Source organism: Vidua macroura, chromosome 10 (assembly GCF_024509145.1).
Source record: "Vidua macroura isolate BioBank_ID:100142 chromosome 10, ASM2450914v1, whole genome shotgun sequence".
Taxonomy (NCBI): domain Eukaryota; kingdom Metazoa; phylum Chordata; class Aves; order Passeriformes; family Viduidae; genus Vidua; species Vidua macroura.
Genome location: NC_071580.1, coordinates 14,984,105 through 15,002,449, shown reverse-complemented (window position 1 = coordinate 15,002,449; position 18,345 = coordinate 14,984,105). Strand labels below are relative to the sequence as shown.

The following is an 18,345-nucleotide window of genomic DNA, read 5'->3' as shown; positions in this document are numbered from 1 at the left end:
CAGTAAATCAGTGTAAGTTACTGGAAACATGGAAAACTTAAATCTTATACAGAATAGTGCAACTTAGACTTTGGCATGCACACAAAAGCATACGGAATGTGTAGTTTGTACAGAAAAATACAAGATCGCAGCTCCTGGATGTGGAAGGGAAGACATGGGAAGTCCCTCATATCCTAGCCTCTTTTTAAAATATTACAAAATTTGAGTACTTCTGTAAACCATTGGGACAGAGGGTTCCACTATCCAAGTTAAAAGAAGGCAATCATATGATGAAGGATCAAACATTTGGCTTTATTTTACAGCGGTATGTAGCAATAATGGAACCTATGCTAGGGCCACTTGAAGAATTTTAATATACTCCAGTTGGAACATCATTTAATTTTAGGTAAATTAAACTTAACTAAAATAAACTACACAAGACAAAAGAATACCTACTATAAGCATTCTCTCTCATCTCAATTCTGATTAGAGACCTTGTATTCAGCAAATAATTTTTGTAGGGGAAAATCTGCACACAGCATTGTGACAGACTCTTGAAAATACTTCTACTAAGATTTTTTCCCCATCAGGAGGCACGTAAGAAGTGTTTCTGCACGACTCTGTAAAACACTGCCCAAATGAGCTCAGTTATGTGCTCCTATAAACAAGCCCTTCGAGACGCTCTGTACAGCCCTCAGTTTATCTCAGACATTGTCCCTGTCAGGCTGGCTCTTTCCTGCCCTTCCTGGTACACCCAGCTAGATCCTCCTACACTCGCAGCCGCTTGGGCTGTTGTGGTGTCCCCAGAGGCTGTGTCCAAAGAGGCTGTCCCATTTTCCCTCCCATTCCCGGGCTGTCTCCCAGCAGGTGGCACCGGTACAGCAGCGATGCAGCAGGGCCAGGGAGGGCCCCAGCAGGATCGCCCGGGTTGGAGAAGGGCAAAGGGAGGAAGACACAAAACCAAACCAAAAGGTCTCCTTAGCACAGTTTGGTAGCAGATCCCCACAGAAAAGAGCAGCAGTCCAGGATCTCTTGTGCATGGGCACAAGGAACGCTCGTGTGGCAAGAGGCCACTGTGGCTCCTCACTCTGAGGACGTGTTCTTGAGGAGATGTTTAACCAGAGGCTGGCACAGCTGGGAACTGCACAGGGTAAAGCACTGCAAGGCCCAGCCAAGGGAACAGGCTGCACAGCTGCCTCACCCCTCTGCTGCCTTCACACAAACAACAGTGTCAGCTTCGCCCAGGACCCCTGCCTGCCTCTGCAGCAACTGGAACACAAATGGGAGAAATTTTAAATTCAGGGGAAGAATAGGGGTCCACAGGGATAAATGTTAGATTACGGGCCTCAAGTCATTCCAAGAGAAGGGATTACAAGGAACATCTTCAAAGACAGCACTGAAATTTGTTCACAATTGAACATTCAGCTCTAGATCTACAACTGCACATTCCCCTATTAATTCAGAACAGTGTTTTAATCAAACACTGAAGATGACGTACATATACAGTGTCAGAATGAAAATTCTAACTTCTACATTTAATTGTCCGGAAGATTTAGAAGGAAATGCAACAAAGTACTTGAGAGGGTTTTTTGTATGTATGTTGTACTTCAGTGATCCAAATGACACAAAATTACAGAACGTCAGTTTGCACAGAAATATGTTGTTTTCATTACAATGATCCTAGTGCCACATTTATAAAGAGCAGCATTTTTCTCAGTTTTATAATCCTTGTATCTAAGTTTGGAAGAGCTTTAAAACAAACTTGAATTTTATGAGAACTGAAGTGAGAAATGTGGCAGATCTAAAGGAATTTGTTTCTCCTGCAGAAGAATGATCCTAAGTCCTCAGAAGAAGCAATGTGTGATGCAACATTACAATACTGCTGCACAGTAAGACCTTTATAGGATTCCATTTCAGTGTTCAAGAGGTCCCAGGTCACGTTGTTACCTGAGACAGACCATGCACTACTTTTGGGAATCTTGTACTGTAACAACTCCTAAGCTGAAACCAGTAAACAATCCAATGCTTAACTGGTATCATTTGTTACTTTCTATGCTGATCCTGTGATATTTCTACTTTATAACACTGGCCCAGAATGTCTGGATTACTGGGCATGGCAGGAGCTGGACTCCTGCTTCTGTTCATCTGCAGCACAAGGAATCCAGCCACAATGGAAGATGAAGAAAGGACTTGGCAGGACTTTGCATACTATTAAATATCTTAGAGGTTTGTTTGCCTTTCCTGTTAGGTGACTAAGTTTCCAAACAGGGTGAGGGGAAAGAAAGAGTCACAGCCAGAGTCTTGGATGGGGCCAACTGCCACGAGCAGCTCTTCTAGCTTGCCTTGTAGCCCAGCCCTCTCTACTGCTTGGCTGGGCAAGTCTCTGTGACCACCCTCAGCAATTCAACTTCCATGCTGACATGTGAAAGAATAATATCACAGCCATTTAAGTGACCTTATCTATGTATGGCAAGACAGCCACCCTCTGAGAAGCACTGACAAATAACTTCACAATCAAAACTAAAAGTCTTATTCAAAAAACTTGCTGAAGTGATATCACTCATTTGTTTGAGTAAATGAAACTAAAAATAAATTTACCATGAGCATTTGCTCTTTTTTTTCTCCATTTGTTAATACTGTTTTGGTGTCTTTTTACCTGAAGGACCAATGGGAAAGGAGATACAAAACAGGCAAGGAAAAAAACACATTTTCTCATCTAAGTAAAGAATGAAATAACCCAGTTGAACAGAGTGATTTGAATTACATCTGGGTACAATGTATATGGTAAGCACATAAACATCTCTTTTCCAAGAGAACCTGTAACTTTTATTCAACATTTTATTATTCATAGCTTCTTTGGTCGGATTAGTTTTCTAAGGAAGGTCAAATTACCTACAAACAGATACCAGAAAGGGTCCTGTGTTTAAAGAAAAGGAGCAGTGAGCTCAGCCTGGATAATTTTCCCACCACACACTTAAGAGTTAGGAAGGAAAAACAGCAATGGGGAAGGTTTTCCATCTTACACACACATTCAATCTACAGGAACATTCTGGCACATGCCTGAAGCACAAGCTGCCTTGGACAGAAGGTTGTTCAATGGAGCTTCTTGCAGGGTGGAAAGCTATTCCAGCCCCAGCTCACTGCACGGGGCTTGATGCAGCAGGAGCACAGACATGCCCAGCTGAGAGGCAGTGATTGCAGAATGCAGAGGTGGCAGCTTCCTGCTGTGCACAGAAGACACGTGCCCTTCAAGAGTATCCTGGAAGATGCCCAAATTCCAGTACTTTAAAATTTCCTTTCCTTGATGCTTCAGCATAAAGGAGAACGATGGAAGTACTCTCACAAGGAAGCTCTCTCCCTCAACTCACTCTGCAGATCACTAAACCATTTCTGACACTAACAAATACTAACCTTACATTTGGAACAGGTTTTGAGCTGCAGAAATCCCCAGGCATATACAGAATCTAAACCCTGCAACTCTGCAAATTCAGAAGCATTGTGGCCTTCTAACAGCACCAGGAAACACCAGGGCTGACACTGTTCTGAGTAACCAGAGCAATTCTGAGTAACCAAGGTTGGCTAAACCCTAAGAAGTGCTACCAATGACACGAAGCATATGACCACTACATAAACAGGTAAACATGAAAACTGAGTCCTACATTCACCTGTACCACAGTAGCTGATTTAAAAAAAAAAATAAAACAACAACATAAATATTAGGTATCTGACTAGGTCTGCATGATTTTGACATGCAAAATTTCAAAGCATGCATACCAATAAAATATTTCTTCTCTAAAGTAACCACAGCATTGCGCTGAAGTAAACAACATAATTTTATTTCTATATTCAGAACAAGAGTAGGTTACCCAGAGTGAATGTCACGTCTGTCCTCAGAGATTTTCAAAACCCAAAGCCCTGATGGAGCCCTGAACAAAGCACCAAGCAACTGGGCTCCAGTGTCAAAGAGCTTTACACAAAACACCAGAGTACATGGCCTCCTGAAATCCCTTCCAACCCGTGCCACTCTATGACTATTACACAGCACTCCATGGATTTTATGGGGATTGGTATTTATCCTTTGACTGCATCAAACAAATGGTCAAAGCCACAAATGACCTGGATTTGTGCAGCTGTCCCACATACATCAGTAGAATTACTCATTTGTCCTAGAGTTGAATATGACCTATGAAATAATAAGCAAAGGGCTTTGAATATACACATCAGTTTACTTTATGTCTTGGTAAGCTTGAATCAAAAAGTGAGATATAAGACACCTCAAAGCCTGGAACTACACACCAAATGAAGCTATGAATAAAGCCAACAGAAATTTCCAATACTTGAGAATTAATTTAACCAAACTACCAAATAATTGGCACCAATCTAACCCAACCCAATATGCACAAAAGCTTTTGCAGTTACTGAACAGAGCACAATCCTAGGCTACCTGCACTTTCATTGTGGGGCACTTCTTTGGTGATGTTGGTTCCTAAACCCACTCAGATTTAACTAGAATGCAGGATGCCCTGTCAAAGGCAGTCAACAGGCAAATTGCCCAGGGCCCAAAGTCATACTCAATTCACTGATCACCAGGATTAATCAGCACTGTTCTCTGTACAAGCTGTGTACCTCAGGAAGCACAGCTAATTAGGCAGAAAATTAAGGTCAGGATGTTAAGACATTTCATAAGCTTCCTCAGAACTTGGGATAGAGGAGTCAAATATAGAGCCCTGAGACACCGCTACAGGCTGGGTAATGAGCAAGTAAAGGAACGAGAAGGCCTTCAGCCTTCTAGAAACCAAGAGTGAACCAACAGTAGCCAAATAATATGCAGTCTTCCTATTTTTTCTTGAGATCTGAGACTCAGACTCAGTAGAAGGGTTTTACAGACATGCAAAGGTGAGAAGATTCAACAAAATGTGCAGCTTTCACACAAGTTTGAAGAAATGTTAGAGAAATCAAAGAATCACAGAATATCTCAAGTTGGAAGGGACCTGAATGGAGCAATATGAAAACAGCATAAAACATTGCCTCAGTTATCAATCTGACCCATAGCTGAGAAAACTCCACATGCTTAAAGATATTTTAACCAGGATAAATTTATCAAAATACTGCAGAAGATGATGGGGTACTTATTTGTGGTACAAAATCATATACATACAATATACATACATATATACATACATATACATACATATACATACAAAAATCAGATAAGATTTCTGAATTTGAAGGTCTTTGTGATTGATTTCTTATATTTGTCCACACAATTCTGAAAGTCAGCAGTGACTGGCAGAATGCCAACAGGAAAAGTTCTACATGTTGAAGAGTTATACTTACATTTTTTGCCGTCATGTCAGACAGTATTGCTTTATATTTCATAAAGCCATAAGATATCCCTTTTCATCTTCACAGAATCTTTAAAATGAACATCCTGTAAGACAGTTAATGAAGTATCTTAGTTGAAATCCAAGCTTCTGATAAAATAATCACCACAATAGTCAGGTTCTGCAGATATACTAAAAATGTTCATTGCTTGGAACAGGCAGACATTAAATCCCATATATAAAGGCCCAACTTACATAAAGGCCTGACTACATTAATGTGTTAGCAAACCATGTTATATCATTACTAAACTTTTGTAATTAAAACCATGCAATTTTTCCATGTAATGCAGATTGGCTTTAAAAATGGAAGTCAATTACTTCTTTCCACTGTCTCTTTAGCCAACATCAGAGAAGGCTTTTAATGAAATGTACATATACAGAAAACATTCTGAATTTTTAGGAAACATGCAAGAAAAAACAATTCACCTCTAACTCATCTTTTAAATAGTTTCATGCTTTTTTATTAAACCTGTGTAGTTAGAATTATAATATTAGAATTCCAGGAAAAGACAAAAATTTTGGTATACCAAAAAGTAGTTTAAAGTGACTTATTTTTTTAAATGAAAGCTTCCAGAAGCCTTACAGAAAACAGAAGAAAAGTTACAAATCAATGTTGTCAGCACAAACCATTTTACAGGTAGAATTAACTTGACAAAGCATTTAGGTACCTTGAAAAGTACTTTATAAGTATTACTTGTAGTTTAAAAATGGACTACAAAAGACATTTGAATTGCATTTGGATGAATAAGAGAGAGAGAAATGTTCACATTTTGAAGCATGGAATCAATTCAGTAAAATTAGGAAGATACCTAAACTACTTATCAAAGAAGACTCATGACCATTTACAGCAGAACTCAAGAGCTACAAAAGTAGGGTGCAATTCGTGCCATTTCCTCTGTATTTTAACCTATGTGCCAGGAGTTTTTCAGTAGTGTGTGCACTAATGAGGAACTCTACCATCACATCCCATCACTGCTTTAGTAGTTTTGGATAACCCAGGAGAATTTTAAATTTTAGGCTGTTTCTACACATTTCTTGGTTTATTCAGACATCATATATCAATTAAACTGTTAGAGGAAAACCATTTCACTCAACTTAGAGGTGTCCTCCACTTCCTGTTGACTGAGTTGTACTTATCTTCCTTGGTGCCTCCCTTTATTGCAGCCATAATTAAGCAGTTAGTCCAGCATGTGAACGCCACACAATTCTACTAAGACATTCTCCTGTGAAAACTTGGACATTTTAGTTTCACCACAGAACATCCAAGAAAATAATACAAATTTTTCTCTGGCTTCAGAGAAGTTACTACAAAGCTCCTTCCCACCCTGGGGGAAGGAGCTACTGGATCTGGTAGTAACCCTGAAACCTGTAGCCATAAAGCTACAGAGGTCATGGCAAGGAGCAAATACTGAATCCTTGCAATGCATCTGAAAATTATGATCTTTGGTGCCTGTTCTTTTTCAAAATTTCTGACCCTTGCAGATGAACTCTCCAAATCCATCATCTGGAGCTCTGGCCAAAATTCACATTGCAGTCTGATCTCCCTCTCTTTCTTTAAGAGGCTTTACAAGTAATTTACTCAAATAAAATGTAGTTAAGAACATAATTGCTGAGCAGTTTTAACTCATTTACAGATAAGCAAACTAGGTTCATCTTTGACGAGTTATTTGCTGTCAAGCTTAATGATCCAGAAGGTATTGTCCATAAAGTATTACAGTCCTTTGCCACAACGCTCTTCAGCCAGTAAGAACAGTTGGGATTCTTCCAGCTTTATGAACACATTTTGTCAAGCCTGAGAAGCCAGACTTTGTGACCCCACCATCTGCCATGACCTCTTGTCAGGTTAAGACAAAAGAACCGACACAGATGGCCTCAAAATGGAGATTTTCTTCATTCCCAGTTGCTGCATGTGCTTGCACCACACAGACAGAAAAACATAAAACTCAACCTTTTTTCTTCTTTAGCTGGTTTCTACTGAAATGAAGCTGCATAAAGACAGAGCCCAGAGCACATGAGACTCAAAGATTGCTTTTTTCTGAACTACATTTGTCCCTTCATAAGCTAAGCCTCGGTTTATAATCCACTCCCATAAATTTGCCTTTTGGTCATATATTGTACTCTACAAGGAGCCAATCAAACTGTCTGACTTTGTAAACACTGAGTTGTAGCTTCTTTTAGAACATATTTTCAAATCACTTATGCCATTGATATTAAAAAGCCAGTTTGAGCATTAAATTCACAACAGCCCTGATAATCAAGCTCTAGTTACAGCAAAACAGTACAGGAGTTTTATCTGTACCTATTCCAACTACAAGTTAAAAGCCAGATCTATTCTGAAGTTTTGGTGATTCTGAAGCCGAATCGCAGTGCAACGAACAGTGCAAAACAGAAAGCAGTCATCTGCAGAACAACATTGCATTCCTTCTTATGTTTATTTTCTATTGTCCAAAGTCTTATTTTTAAATTACCCCTGTAAGACAACATAACAGTCTGTTCTCTGCTTTACCAAACTTACCCTGGTTTCTCTTCTAAAATTTTATCAGTCCTTCACACCCTCACCTAGACCAGCACCATGCCAAGATCCTCTTCAGTGCAAGAGTCCAGTTCCCAACAGAAAGTGCCATTCATGTAATATTACATCAGTACTAAATACCTAAAAATGAAGACAACTATTGGACAATCACCTAAATTGTTATGATGAAAAGTCTTTACAGAACACATGAAAGGTAAAAAAAAGAGAGATTTTAGTATACTAGAATGATTTCTATCACCACTAAGGAGTGTTTTTTCTCATTTACCTGATAAGCAGTATTGCAAAGTGAAAATTATTCCAGGTAATTGGGTCAGCTAAGAGGAAAGTGTGATGAGTTTCAAGAAGAAGAAACCTGTGTAACAGCAGCCTTTCCACAAGGAAGTAATTTATACTCTTCATATCCCTCTCCATAGTACTAACTTTTAACTATTACAAGACTGATTTCAGAAGACAGCAGTAACAAAAAGACTCCTTATTAATCAGTACAGGCTCAGTTTTAAACCACTGATTTATGCAAGGCATCTACATGGCTTAGACCACCTGTTACACATATGCTGCCTCAGCGTGTCTCAAGTTTTCAGATCAGTAAAATTTCAGAATTATTAAGTACTTATCAGAAATCCACCTGCTCCCAGGAAGTGTTCCTCCAGCTTATTCTTAAAACATGTTTTAATATCTAACTTCTTTTTGAAAAAAAAAATAAGATTAAAAAAAAAACAAGACACAAATGCCATATAACATCCAGCTTGTCACTCAGTGAAGCTCTTCAAAAAAGCCAACCAAGATATTTATTGAACAAGTCACAAACACAGCATGGGAAATAAGTCACCACCTTCAGCTCTCACACAGTAATTTTTATTTTGAAAATAACATTAGAAAGTAGCTCTAAGGAAGCCTTTGAAAGGAACTCTCAGCATGACATGTATGATAAAGATCTGGCAGATATCACAACTTCTTTTTCCAGCCTTTACTGTGAGCAACTATGCCTTCAAAAAAGTTCAAGTAGACAGACAGATAAAGTGATTAGAGAGACTGAACAAAGCAAGTCTAAGTGACTTGACCACTGAATGATAGCACAAATTTTTAACAAAATAAAATAATTTGAGAAGAGTATTCAGTTTAAAAGTGTCATTGTTTAATCACCTTTACTTGACTTAAAGGCTGCAGCCTGCAAATCCAAAGCACAGTTCTCCCAACTATACAACACAAAAAGGAAATGAGGATTACTGCTTTAAATCTAGATCCAAATGAAAGATAAGACTATCTGAACCTAAATTTGAAAGTGAAGATCTCATAGTGTAGTTAAGATGGAGCAAAATGCCAGTGTATCATCAGAAAAAATTGACTGACGCCTCCTGGCAACAGCAGTGATTATGACTCAAGTTTACACAGCACAAAGAACCTGGAAAAACAGAGGAGGCATTCGTGCAAGTTCAATGAGTATAAACTGTAGCACTTCAGCTCCATGATGGAGAACCACCAACCTGTGTGGTTTGCTAAAAGCAAAGGTCCCCTCAAGGACTTAATGTAGCAAATACTGAGGCAACAAATGAATTGGATCCAATTCACTACTCTTGGAGTGGATCCCAAATGTTATATCCCAATTACTCTCACTATTTGTTGTATTTACTCACTGATGTACCTATTATTTACTACCAATGTACATATTATATGACTGTACATGTAAACATGACTAGGAAAAGCACTGTGTGATGGAGGCTGCTGAATATCCTGAATCCCAGTGATGAAGGCAGGTCTGAGTGAGAAGAACACATAAAATAGGAAGAAAATCCAAACCTGGATTCAAACTCTCTCCTAGCTGAAAGTGCTCAAAGTCTCCATTCATTTCACTGCAGTGCTGACCCTCAAGTTCTGCTGCTTGCCCAGTCCTGACAGTGCTGAGTCTCCAGTTCCAGCAACCTGGACCTGGATGCTCCTTCCCTCAAGGGACTCGGTTTCTTAGGCATGTTCCTAGCCGTGCTCAATGCCAGCACCAGCACTAAACTACATGTCTAAGAACAGGGGCAGCACTCATGGCTTCTTTCAAAATCAGTGGGGTGAAGCATGTCTCTTATTGTCCAAATAAGGAGAACTTTACATTAAACATGTGGAATAATTCCCAAGCAATTGAACCTTTGAAGGCTCTTTTAATTCCCCAAACCAGCTTACTGTCATGCAAGATAGAGTACATAGGGCCTGACATCAGCACAGTGGTTAATGTTCATGCAGCACTTAAAGCATGGTCTGAAATGGCTTTTTGAGATTTACAGACAACTTTTATCACTATCAAGATAAATTTGGAATTAACAGAAATTTAGCTGCAGGGTTTTTTTAAGTAGACAATCAATTCTATAAGCCTATATTTTGTTCTCTCACTGGGTTTCTAGCCCATAGCTGACTACTACACAGGCACAACATTAGGAATCTGCTGCTTCAGTAGTAAGAAGGTACAACTTCCTTTCAGAGTAAACAGCACACTGTATTTTCACAAACACATTTTTGCCTGAAGAAATTTCATTTTCACAAAGGACTGACATTTGAAAAAAATTTAGTAATCTATGTGATGACTGTAAAATACCTTGGTAAGATGGTCTGCCAAGAATACACTGGCTCCTCTTTCAACCAGGCCCAGCTGAAAACAGCATCTTTCTGTCTACTGAGACTTCACACCAGCTTCTTCCTAACATCAGCCCATACACTGTATGATAGATCAGAGAATGCCCTACATTTTAATCCAGTTTTGTAAGTTTTGAGATTTAAAAAATTCCAGAATTATCAGCATATTGACAAATATATGGAAATGTTTAACCACACTGTTGAGATATACTTTTGGCTACACTTCACAGCTGGAAGGATCTTAGCATCCAGTGAACTGAAGATAATTTTACATTTGCATTTAATTAAAGATCACCAAGTTATATGGCAACAAAAAACTTGATTATGAAGACTTGGTAGCTATTTCTTCCATTTTCCTTATAGTTTGCTAGAAGCTTTGCTCTAGTTTAATGCCATTATTTAACTCTACTCTTGCATGGGTTCAAGATTATGGCAGTATTCACCAAAGGTTAAAGGTTACAAAAATTTCATACTTCGTTAATTATAAATTGGTACAAAGGCAAAAGAGGATTTTTATGGTGATGAAAAAGCTCATGAATACTGATTACAGCACACAACATTACCTGAAGGGCACAGTTCTATGAAATATCTTACACGGCTCTGAGATCCCACCCCTGCTAAGATTGCTACAAGGGATCTTCCACTTTTACCCACTTCTTCCCCTTTTCACCCCTTCCCAATGCTGCACACTCTCACCAGCTCCCATTCCTACCTGATCCCCTCAGTGAGCCAGTTCAGTTCTAATATTGTCAGAATTCCAACACTGGGACTGACAGGGGGTAGAAGAAAGTTCTCCACATGCTGTGACCGCTGCCAGCTGCAAGGGCCACCTCGGCCTGTGCACAGGACAGGACCAACCCTCAGACTCACCACTGACTCACCAGTTCTGTCTGGTTTTCAGAGCCATGCCATGATTCCACTTCTGAAAAAAAGCATTCATGATCCCTCAAAATTTACTTATGGATTAAAATGTGACAAAAGGTTGGATATGGTTTGTTCATATGAAGACTACCATATGCTTTTGAAGAATTCACTGGAGTGTGTGCATGCTTCAAAAATACATTAAGAAGGGGGATATTTTTGTCTCCAGATTCCTCTATACAGCAAGAAGCAGGATTACTAATTTGCTTTTGACAGAGAGCAGAAGTCTGCTGTTATACCAAATCAATACACAGCTTGAAATTGTATCAGTTGTATGTATGAAGTTATTGATCTAAAAAAATGTTTGAATGTATTTGCAATTGTAAGTTGAATTTTAAATAAACTGAAGTTTACAATAACCTGACTGCACCTTTAAGAGAACAGAAATATATTTCCCACATTCCTCAAATCTCAAGGTCAAGTTTATAACAAAAGGAAGTTACCTAAGTCCTTCCTTCCAAGAAATGGAGAGCTCAAGCACACACAGGTTTCTTATTTCACTCCGAGGACATAAGCTCACTTTCACTTGCAGTTTCTAATCTCATCCATAATTACTGGTCATGTTACCACCATATATTCTTGGATGACCATTACAGTTCACAAGTGACTTTTACTATGTCAATGCATTGGCATTCACAAGCCTTAATGAGCAGCTACTGATATATCTGCTTTAATTCCCACAAATAGCTGCTACCAAGTTGAAGAATTCCTCTATACAACTAAAAGTTCACAGCCTTAAAGACAGTGGGTACCTGTTGCAACCTAATTTCTTTCTGACCCTTATTTTTCTTTTTTTCCCTGAAATTTGCAATAAGAAAACAGTAAATGAAAATGGTCCCCTATTCACACAGAACACATTTATGTACACCATCCATGGGTAAATGGATTATGAATTCCTATCAGGTTAAGCTTCCCATATACCCAGCCAGATGTTATAGTCACCCAAGAGAGGTCAGTGAGGGACTCCATTGAACAAAAGTACTAAAGAGGTTGTAAGCCACAACTGAATCATTTGCTATTCCCACCCAAACCAACACAAATCTGGCAGCAGCAGGAACCTGATGGAACAGGAGAAACCTGCCTTGCCAAACAGAGGAGCACACTCTAAGCTCCACAGGAAAAAGTAAATTGAGCTGCAAGACCAGAATTACATTCACAAATGGATTTTGGTCTATAGGTGGTAACAAAAATTCCATGGTTTGGACATGGTTTGCTCCATTCACTGTTAGCAAAGAATTGAGGAACAGAAGCACAGTCTCAGCTACCATCACTGCTTTCTCTGACCATTGCTTCTGTAAAACCTGGCGGTCAGGGCACATCCACTGACTGAAATAACACAAAACCAGTCAAAACAACATCACCTTTATAAAGTGGATGATTTCTACAGGTCATGTTAACTAACAGCAGGTTAAGTTTTGTGAAAAACCTGGCTGTTCATGTCAGTCAAATATCCTACAGACTGTAAACCAGGAAGATCCCAGTGCTGTGACAATTCTGGATAATGCCTTCAAAGATACCTCTAAACAAATCCCATTTGTGCTTAGATTATTTGGGAAGTTACCAAAAATCAAGTTGTCTTCTCTTTTAAACATTGTCAAGTCAGAAAGAATGAAACTGCCAACACCTGAATTGCTGCAGTTCACAACCAAGCACACTAACAAAACCAAGCACTCATCTTTTCCCAGCTGGGTTCCAGGCTCCATAGTGACAGCCAATACTGGATGTGAGCTGGCTAAAGCATTATTTTCCACCAAGTCAGTACCAAAAAAATCTAGAAGTTACTTTAGGTTTCAGTAAAGACAAATATCCTCAAAAATGACTTCACATTAGGCAGTGGATTTTGCAAACCATGTTCTGAAAGGCAAAGAGTTTCTTCAACAGGACCTCAAATTATTTTCAAACATCATCTTTTTCATTTAATTATTGTTCTGTATTTCACCAGAAGTATGATAGTCTACAAAGCTTGTTACAGTTCCATTATAATGGTTTTGCAAACCAAGCTATTGTAGGCTTGCAGTTTGACTTGCTTAGATTGATTTTTATGCTTTAAATATTGAAAAGCATAAAAGTAAATCTGAACAGTCTGTAAAGCCCTTTATTGGAAACTATCACTGCACACAGGACATCAGACCAAGAAGCAAAGGAGTTCCTTTAATGAAACCACAAAAGTAAGATCACTTACTACTGCCTCAGATCCTTGCAGAAGAGTCATAGTCTACAAATCAAATAATGGGGAAAAAAAAATTCATTTCATTCCAATACTGGATGTTACAAAACATACATGAAGAATCAACCCAGGAAGTTCTTAGAAAACTCTCACTCCCTACCACACATGCACCTTTTACAATATTTCCTTGCATATCCCTGGTTTCTCAGATCCCAGCACAGGCATTTGTGCCCTCAGCTCCACCATGATATGTGCACTATTACCACACCAAGACACTGGGATTGTTTTTCACCTAATACCTCAAGTTTTGTGACAAACCCATCTGATGCCAGTGGTTTCTTGGCTTTATGCACAAAAAAAATATGTAGGCGTATTTCCTTGCAGCAGAACAGACAGCTGATTTTCCTTATTTTAAGATTCACTGTTGGTTCATTAAGAGTCACGTACGGTGAATGTAATTGGAAAGGTAGTGGAGAAAGTATTATACCATTACACTCAAAAAATGCAAAAGTAAACAATTTAAGAAATTATTCCTTATTAGAGACAGCCCTAAGAACATTATCTTAAGGTAGCACACCAGAAGAAATGCAATTCTAAGAACTGAATTAGACTGGCTATAACTAGAACTCATTCTGCTCCAAATTAGGATGCAGAAATTCAAATATTTCTCTCTACATAGGATGGGCTGCTTCCCCCCCATACCATGCAAGTCACTACTTTATACTGCATTTAGAGATTCAGCTTCCAAAGGCACAGTGACAAGGTGTGCACCTCTAAACCAGGTAACATCATACACCCTTGAAGAGGGCGTAATGCTGGAATTTTGGTCCCTGTTTCTGCACTAAACCTTTAACAATTTTAGCCAAAGCTACTGAAAGATCTTCACTGGGAGGGTACTCACAACTGCTCAGGAAGTGTGTCCAGATGCACCAGAGGTACAGTACTGTCCAACACAGACAAGAGTAGACAGAGATAAGGAATTCTCCTGTACAACTGACATCCCCTGCAGAACAGCACTGCTGCTGCCCAGCTGGGTTGCTTGGCCTGTGCCTTTTACACGGGAGAGTTGCTGCCAAGATGCTGTTCTGAAAACTGTACCTTCCCACTTTGTAAAGGCCACCAGTCAGAGCCCTCTGCAGCAATTGAGAGCATTCCTCTCACTGGTGTGTTTTCTATAAAATTAATTCTATTACGGTAGTACAAGTCTTTTTTTTGCTTTGCTGCAGTAGTGATTTTTGTTCAAAGAGGAAGTGGTTAAAAGAAAGCCAAATAATTTGACAGTAATGTAAGATCACTCTTAAATTTACCCATGAGACAATCTTATTAATATTTAATAATTTTATTTTTTCCCCTACTATAGAAGTAAATAATTTGACCTGTTACTCTGTCCTCTTCTAGAGGCACTAGACTCACTTCACAGTAAGAAACTTTTCAAAAGAAAACTTGACTTTTTTTTCCTCTTGACCACCTCTCCTGCCAAGTCTTTTCTATAATGCAAATTTCTCCTTACTCCTCCATGGTTTTTTCAAAGTGCTATATTTAACACCCCACACGTTAGTTTGAACAGAAGTTCCTGAAATTCAATACTTCACTGCGTAAAAAACACCGGTGAGTATACACAGCATTGGCATAAATATGGGCTGTGAAACACAGTTCTGCATTTGCCCTGTAACACTGGTCCTCTCAGTCTTTGCCACACTTCTTGGTGTATTTTTCGTGTATGTATAATCAAAAGAACTGAAGTTAATTTGGGAAGGGTAAAGGAATAGAGAAAATTTATTAATTTCTTTTTTATCAGCATCCATTTTTACCAGCATAACATTATTTTTGAATCAAAGATTGTATCAAGTCGCAATTTGTTACAGCACCACACAACCTCCAACATTTTACTATCTTTTGTCAACATAATTAAGCTACATCAGTGATAGTAGTTGGAAAAAAAGTCACTGTGAGCCATATTAATGAAGAGACAAAAAAAAAATAATTGAACTGCTTTCAGAATTATGAAAACTGACCAAGAAATAATTTGTAAAAAATATTTACCCAGCATACTATAGCATATCAATTAAAACTATTGATTTTCTCTGTCAAATCAAGAATTTACAGAGAAAATGAAACCCGAAGTCCTTTCTCCAGAGGAGAACCGCATAAGCTGTGATACACAGCTCGGCATCCTCCCTTTGCTCAATGAGGGAGCACGCTCTCATTTGCGGTTTTCTTCCACATTTCAAGGAAGTTTGCTTATTCCGTATTTTCCTCCTATTGTTTGTATTCTCAGCTCCAACAGACGGTGTTTACACTGGGTGCACCTCTGCCGCTGAGCCCTTTACAGCTGGAAGCCCGGGCAGGCCTGTAACTCCCAGGAAGAGGCAGGCAGGGAAGTTTTGTTGTTGTTGTGCCGGACTGACCCTCTCCCGATAAGACCCGCGGGTGAGAACCGCCCCGACAAGAAGTTGAGGCACCACTGAGCAGGGCCGGGAGCTCGGCCGGTGCCTTCCCGCTCCGGGGCCGGGGCCGGGGCCGGGGCCGGGCCGCCGCTCGCTCCGCAGCCCGCACAGCCCCGGCGCGGCCCAGCCCCGCCGCGCCAGCGCTCCCCACAATGGAGGAGGCGCCCCGGCTGTCACCGCCGCCCGGGCCCGCCCGCAGGTGTCGGGCCCCGGCTCCCACCCTCCCGGGGCGCCCGCCCGGCGTGAGGCACCGGGGGGGACGAGGTGGGGCGAGACCGCGCTGCCCGGCGGCACCGGGGAGGGGGCGGCAGGGCCGGCGGGACCGCGCTGCCCGGGGCACAGGGGGCGGCGGCCGCTGATCGCTGAAGAAAGGGGCTGTCCTTCCCCCCCACAGCCCCCGACACCCGCCCCCCGCTCCCCGCTCACCCGCAGGCCCGGCCAGGGACGAAAGGTAAGGCGGGCGGCAGCGCGGGCTGGGCCCAGACAGCGACGCTGAGGCGACGAGACGGCGACGGTCCCTTGGCAGCCGCCGCGGCAAGGAGCGATCCAGTCGCGCCGACGACGCCTCTCGGCCGGGCCGGCGCCGCGCACTCGCCGCTGGCGAGGAGGCCCCGGAGCCGGGACCCCCCGGCGGCCCCCGGTGCGTGGCGGCAGCAGCGCCCGCAGCGCCCCCGGCCCGGCCCGGCCCCGCCGCCCCCCCGCGCCCGCCCCGCGCCGAGCGCTACCCGGTCCTGCTCCCCCGCACAAGCTTGGCGGCGTCTGCCGGCCGGGAGCGCCCATTGGCTGCCGCGCCGCGTGACGTCAGGCGCCCTCCCCGCGCCATTGGCCCGGGCCCGTGTGTGTACACACACCGCCAGCCAATCCGCGAGGCCGGGGCCGGGGGGGCGGGGCGGAAGGGCGTGGCCGGCCGGGACCGCCCGGGACCCGCTGCCGCCGCCTCTCCCCCGCGGCGCGCGCCGGCCGCTGTCAGGGCACGGGTTCGATCCCCGCGACCGCTCCAGGCGGCCGCACCTGTCCCAGCGGCGCCCAGGTGCTGCGAGGGGTACGAAGTGTATAAATACACAAATACATAAATATATATGGGCCTGTATTTACACACAGCGCGCGGCGCCGCGCTGGCTGCGGCCGCCGGCCGTGCCGCTTATCTGCGAGGAGTTGGTGGGGCTGCGTCCCGGGATGCAAAGTTCAGCCCCGCCGCGGGCGCGGCGTCGCGGGCGCTACAGGAACGTCCGGCCTCGGTGCGGGAGCCGGCGGCAGAACGAGGCCAGGGCCGCCTGTGCACCGCGCCGGGGCCCAGCTCCGTGTTCCCCCTGCGAACAAAGGCTCCCGGGCCAACAAAGCGGCGGCGGGGCCGGGGAGCAGCGACCGCGCCCTCGCACCTCCGCCCTGCGAGACCCGGGACCCGCCCCGCAGCCGCCAAAAGCCAGGCCCAGCTCGGCGCCTCGGAAAAGCCTGAAGTGTTTGATTTCAACATTACCTTAACGCTGTAAAAAAACTGTTTCAACGAAGCAGGGTTACATATTATTACAGAGACCATATTAATAGAAAGCACTCCTGGGAGCAAAAAAAATAAATTCGGCACTAGTTCCATTCAACGCAACGATGCAACACTTGTTCAGTCTTTCTCGAGTGCAGCCAGGCACATATCCAGGCGTGCAGTTACCCATTTTGCGTATTTCTAACACAAACGCAGCTTAATGCCACTGAGCAAGCTGAGCAGAACAAGGTTTACGGGGACACAAACATTATTTATGTGCTTTAGATCCCATGGTAAGCTTCTGGTTTTTTTGCATTACAAATATTAAATGCTCTAGAAAGACATATTATTGATCCTGTCCCCTTCACTAAAAAGGAAAGTAACATCAAAAAACCAAGTGTTCAGCCTATAAAGTCGAGTTCCTAAGTGTCAGTCTAAGGAGTATTAGCAATATTAGCAAACAAGACCTTTATATTTCTTTCAATGGGGCAGTTTGCGACTGAAAATCTTGCATGTGCCTAGGAATTTGCAGATTGTGGTTTTAGTTTCTTTTCATCCTGTAAAAAACACTTCCATAACATGTACCAAGACCTTTTATCAATACTGGCAGTGTTATGCAAGATACATTCACAAAAGCAATAGAAATATGCAAACAATCGTGTATTCTCTCGGAGTCCCCTCTAACAGGTACAACCACAACCACCAATCTGACACACGCCCTGGCAGAAGTGCAGAAGGCACACACTACCTTCAAAAGGAAGCAAACAAGAAGCAACCAGATTGGCTGGTTTACTGCACTATGATTAGTTACCACAGCTAAA

General features: G+C 42.2%; 1 protein-coding gene across 5 annotated transcripts in view; it reads right to left on the bottom strand.

Moving 5' to 3' along the window:
• TFDP2 (transcription factor Dp-2) overlaps positions 1-18,345 on the bottom strand; it is a 52,480-nt gene that overhangs the window by 33,204 nt on the left and 931 nt on the right. For 3 of the 5 annotated variants that reach the window (XM_053986293.1, XM_053986296.1, XM_053986297.1), the window contains exon 2: positions 5,317-5,410. In XM_053986293.1, coding sequence (XP_053842268.1) covers positions 5,317-5,358 — 42 coding nt within the window. In that variant the 5' untranslated portion in view covers positions 5,359-5,410. Of the gene's footprint in view, positions 1-5,316; positions 5,411-10,474; positions 10,538-16,473; positions 16,687-18,345 lie in introns of those variants that run through there. The other 2 variants (XM_053986294.1, XM_053986295.1) reach the window with 2 other exon arrangements.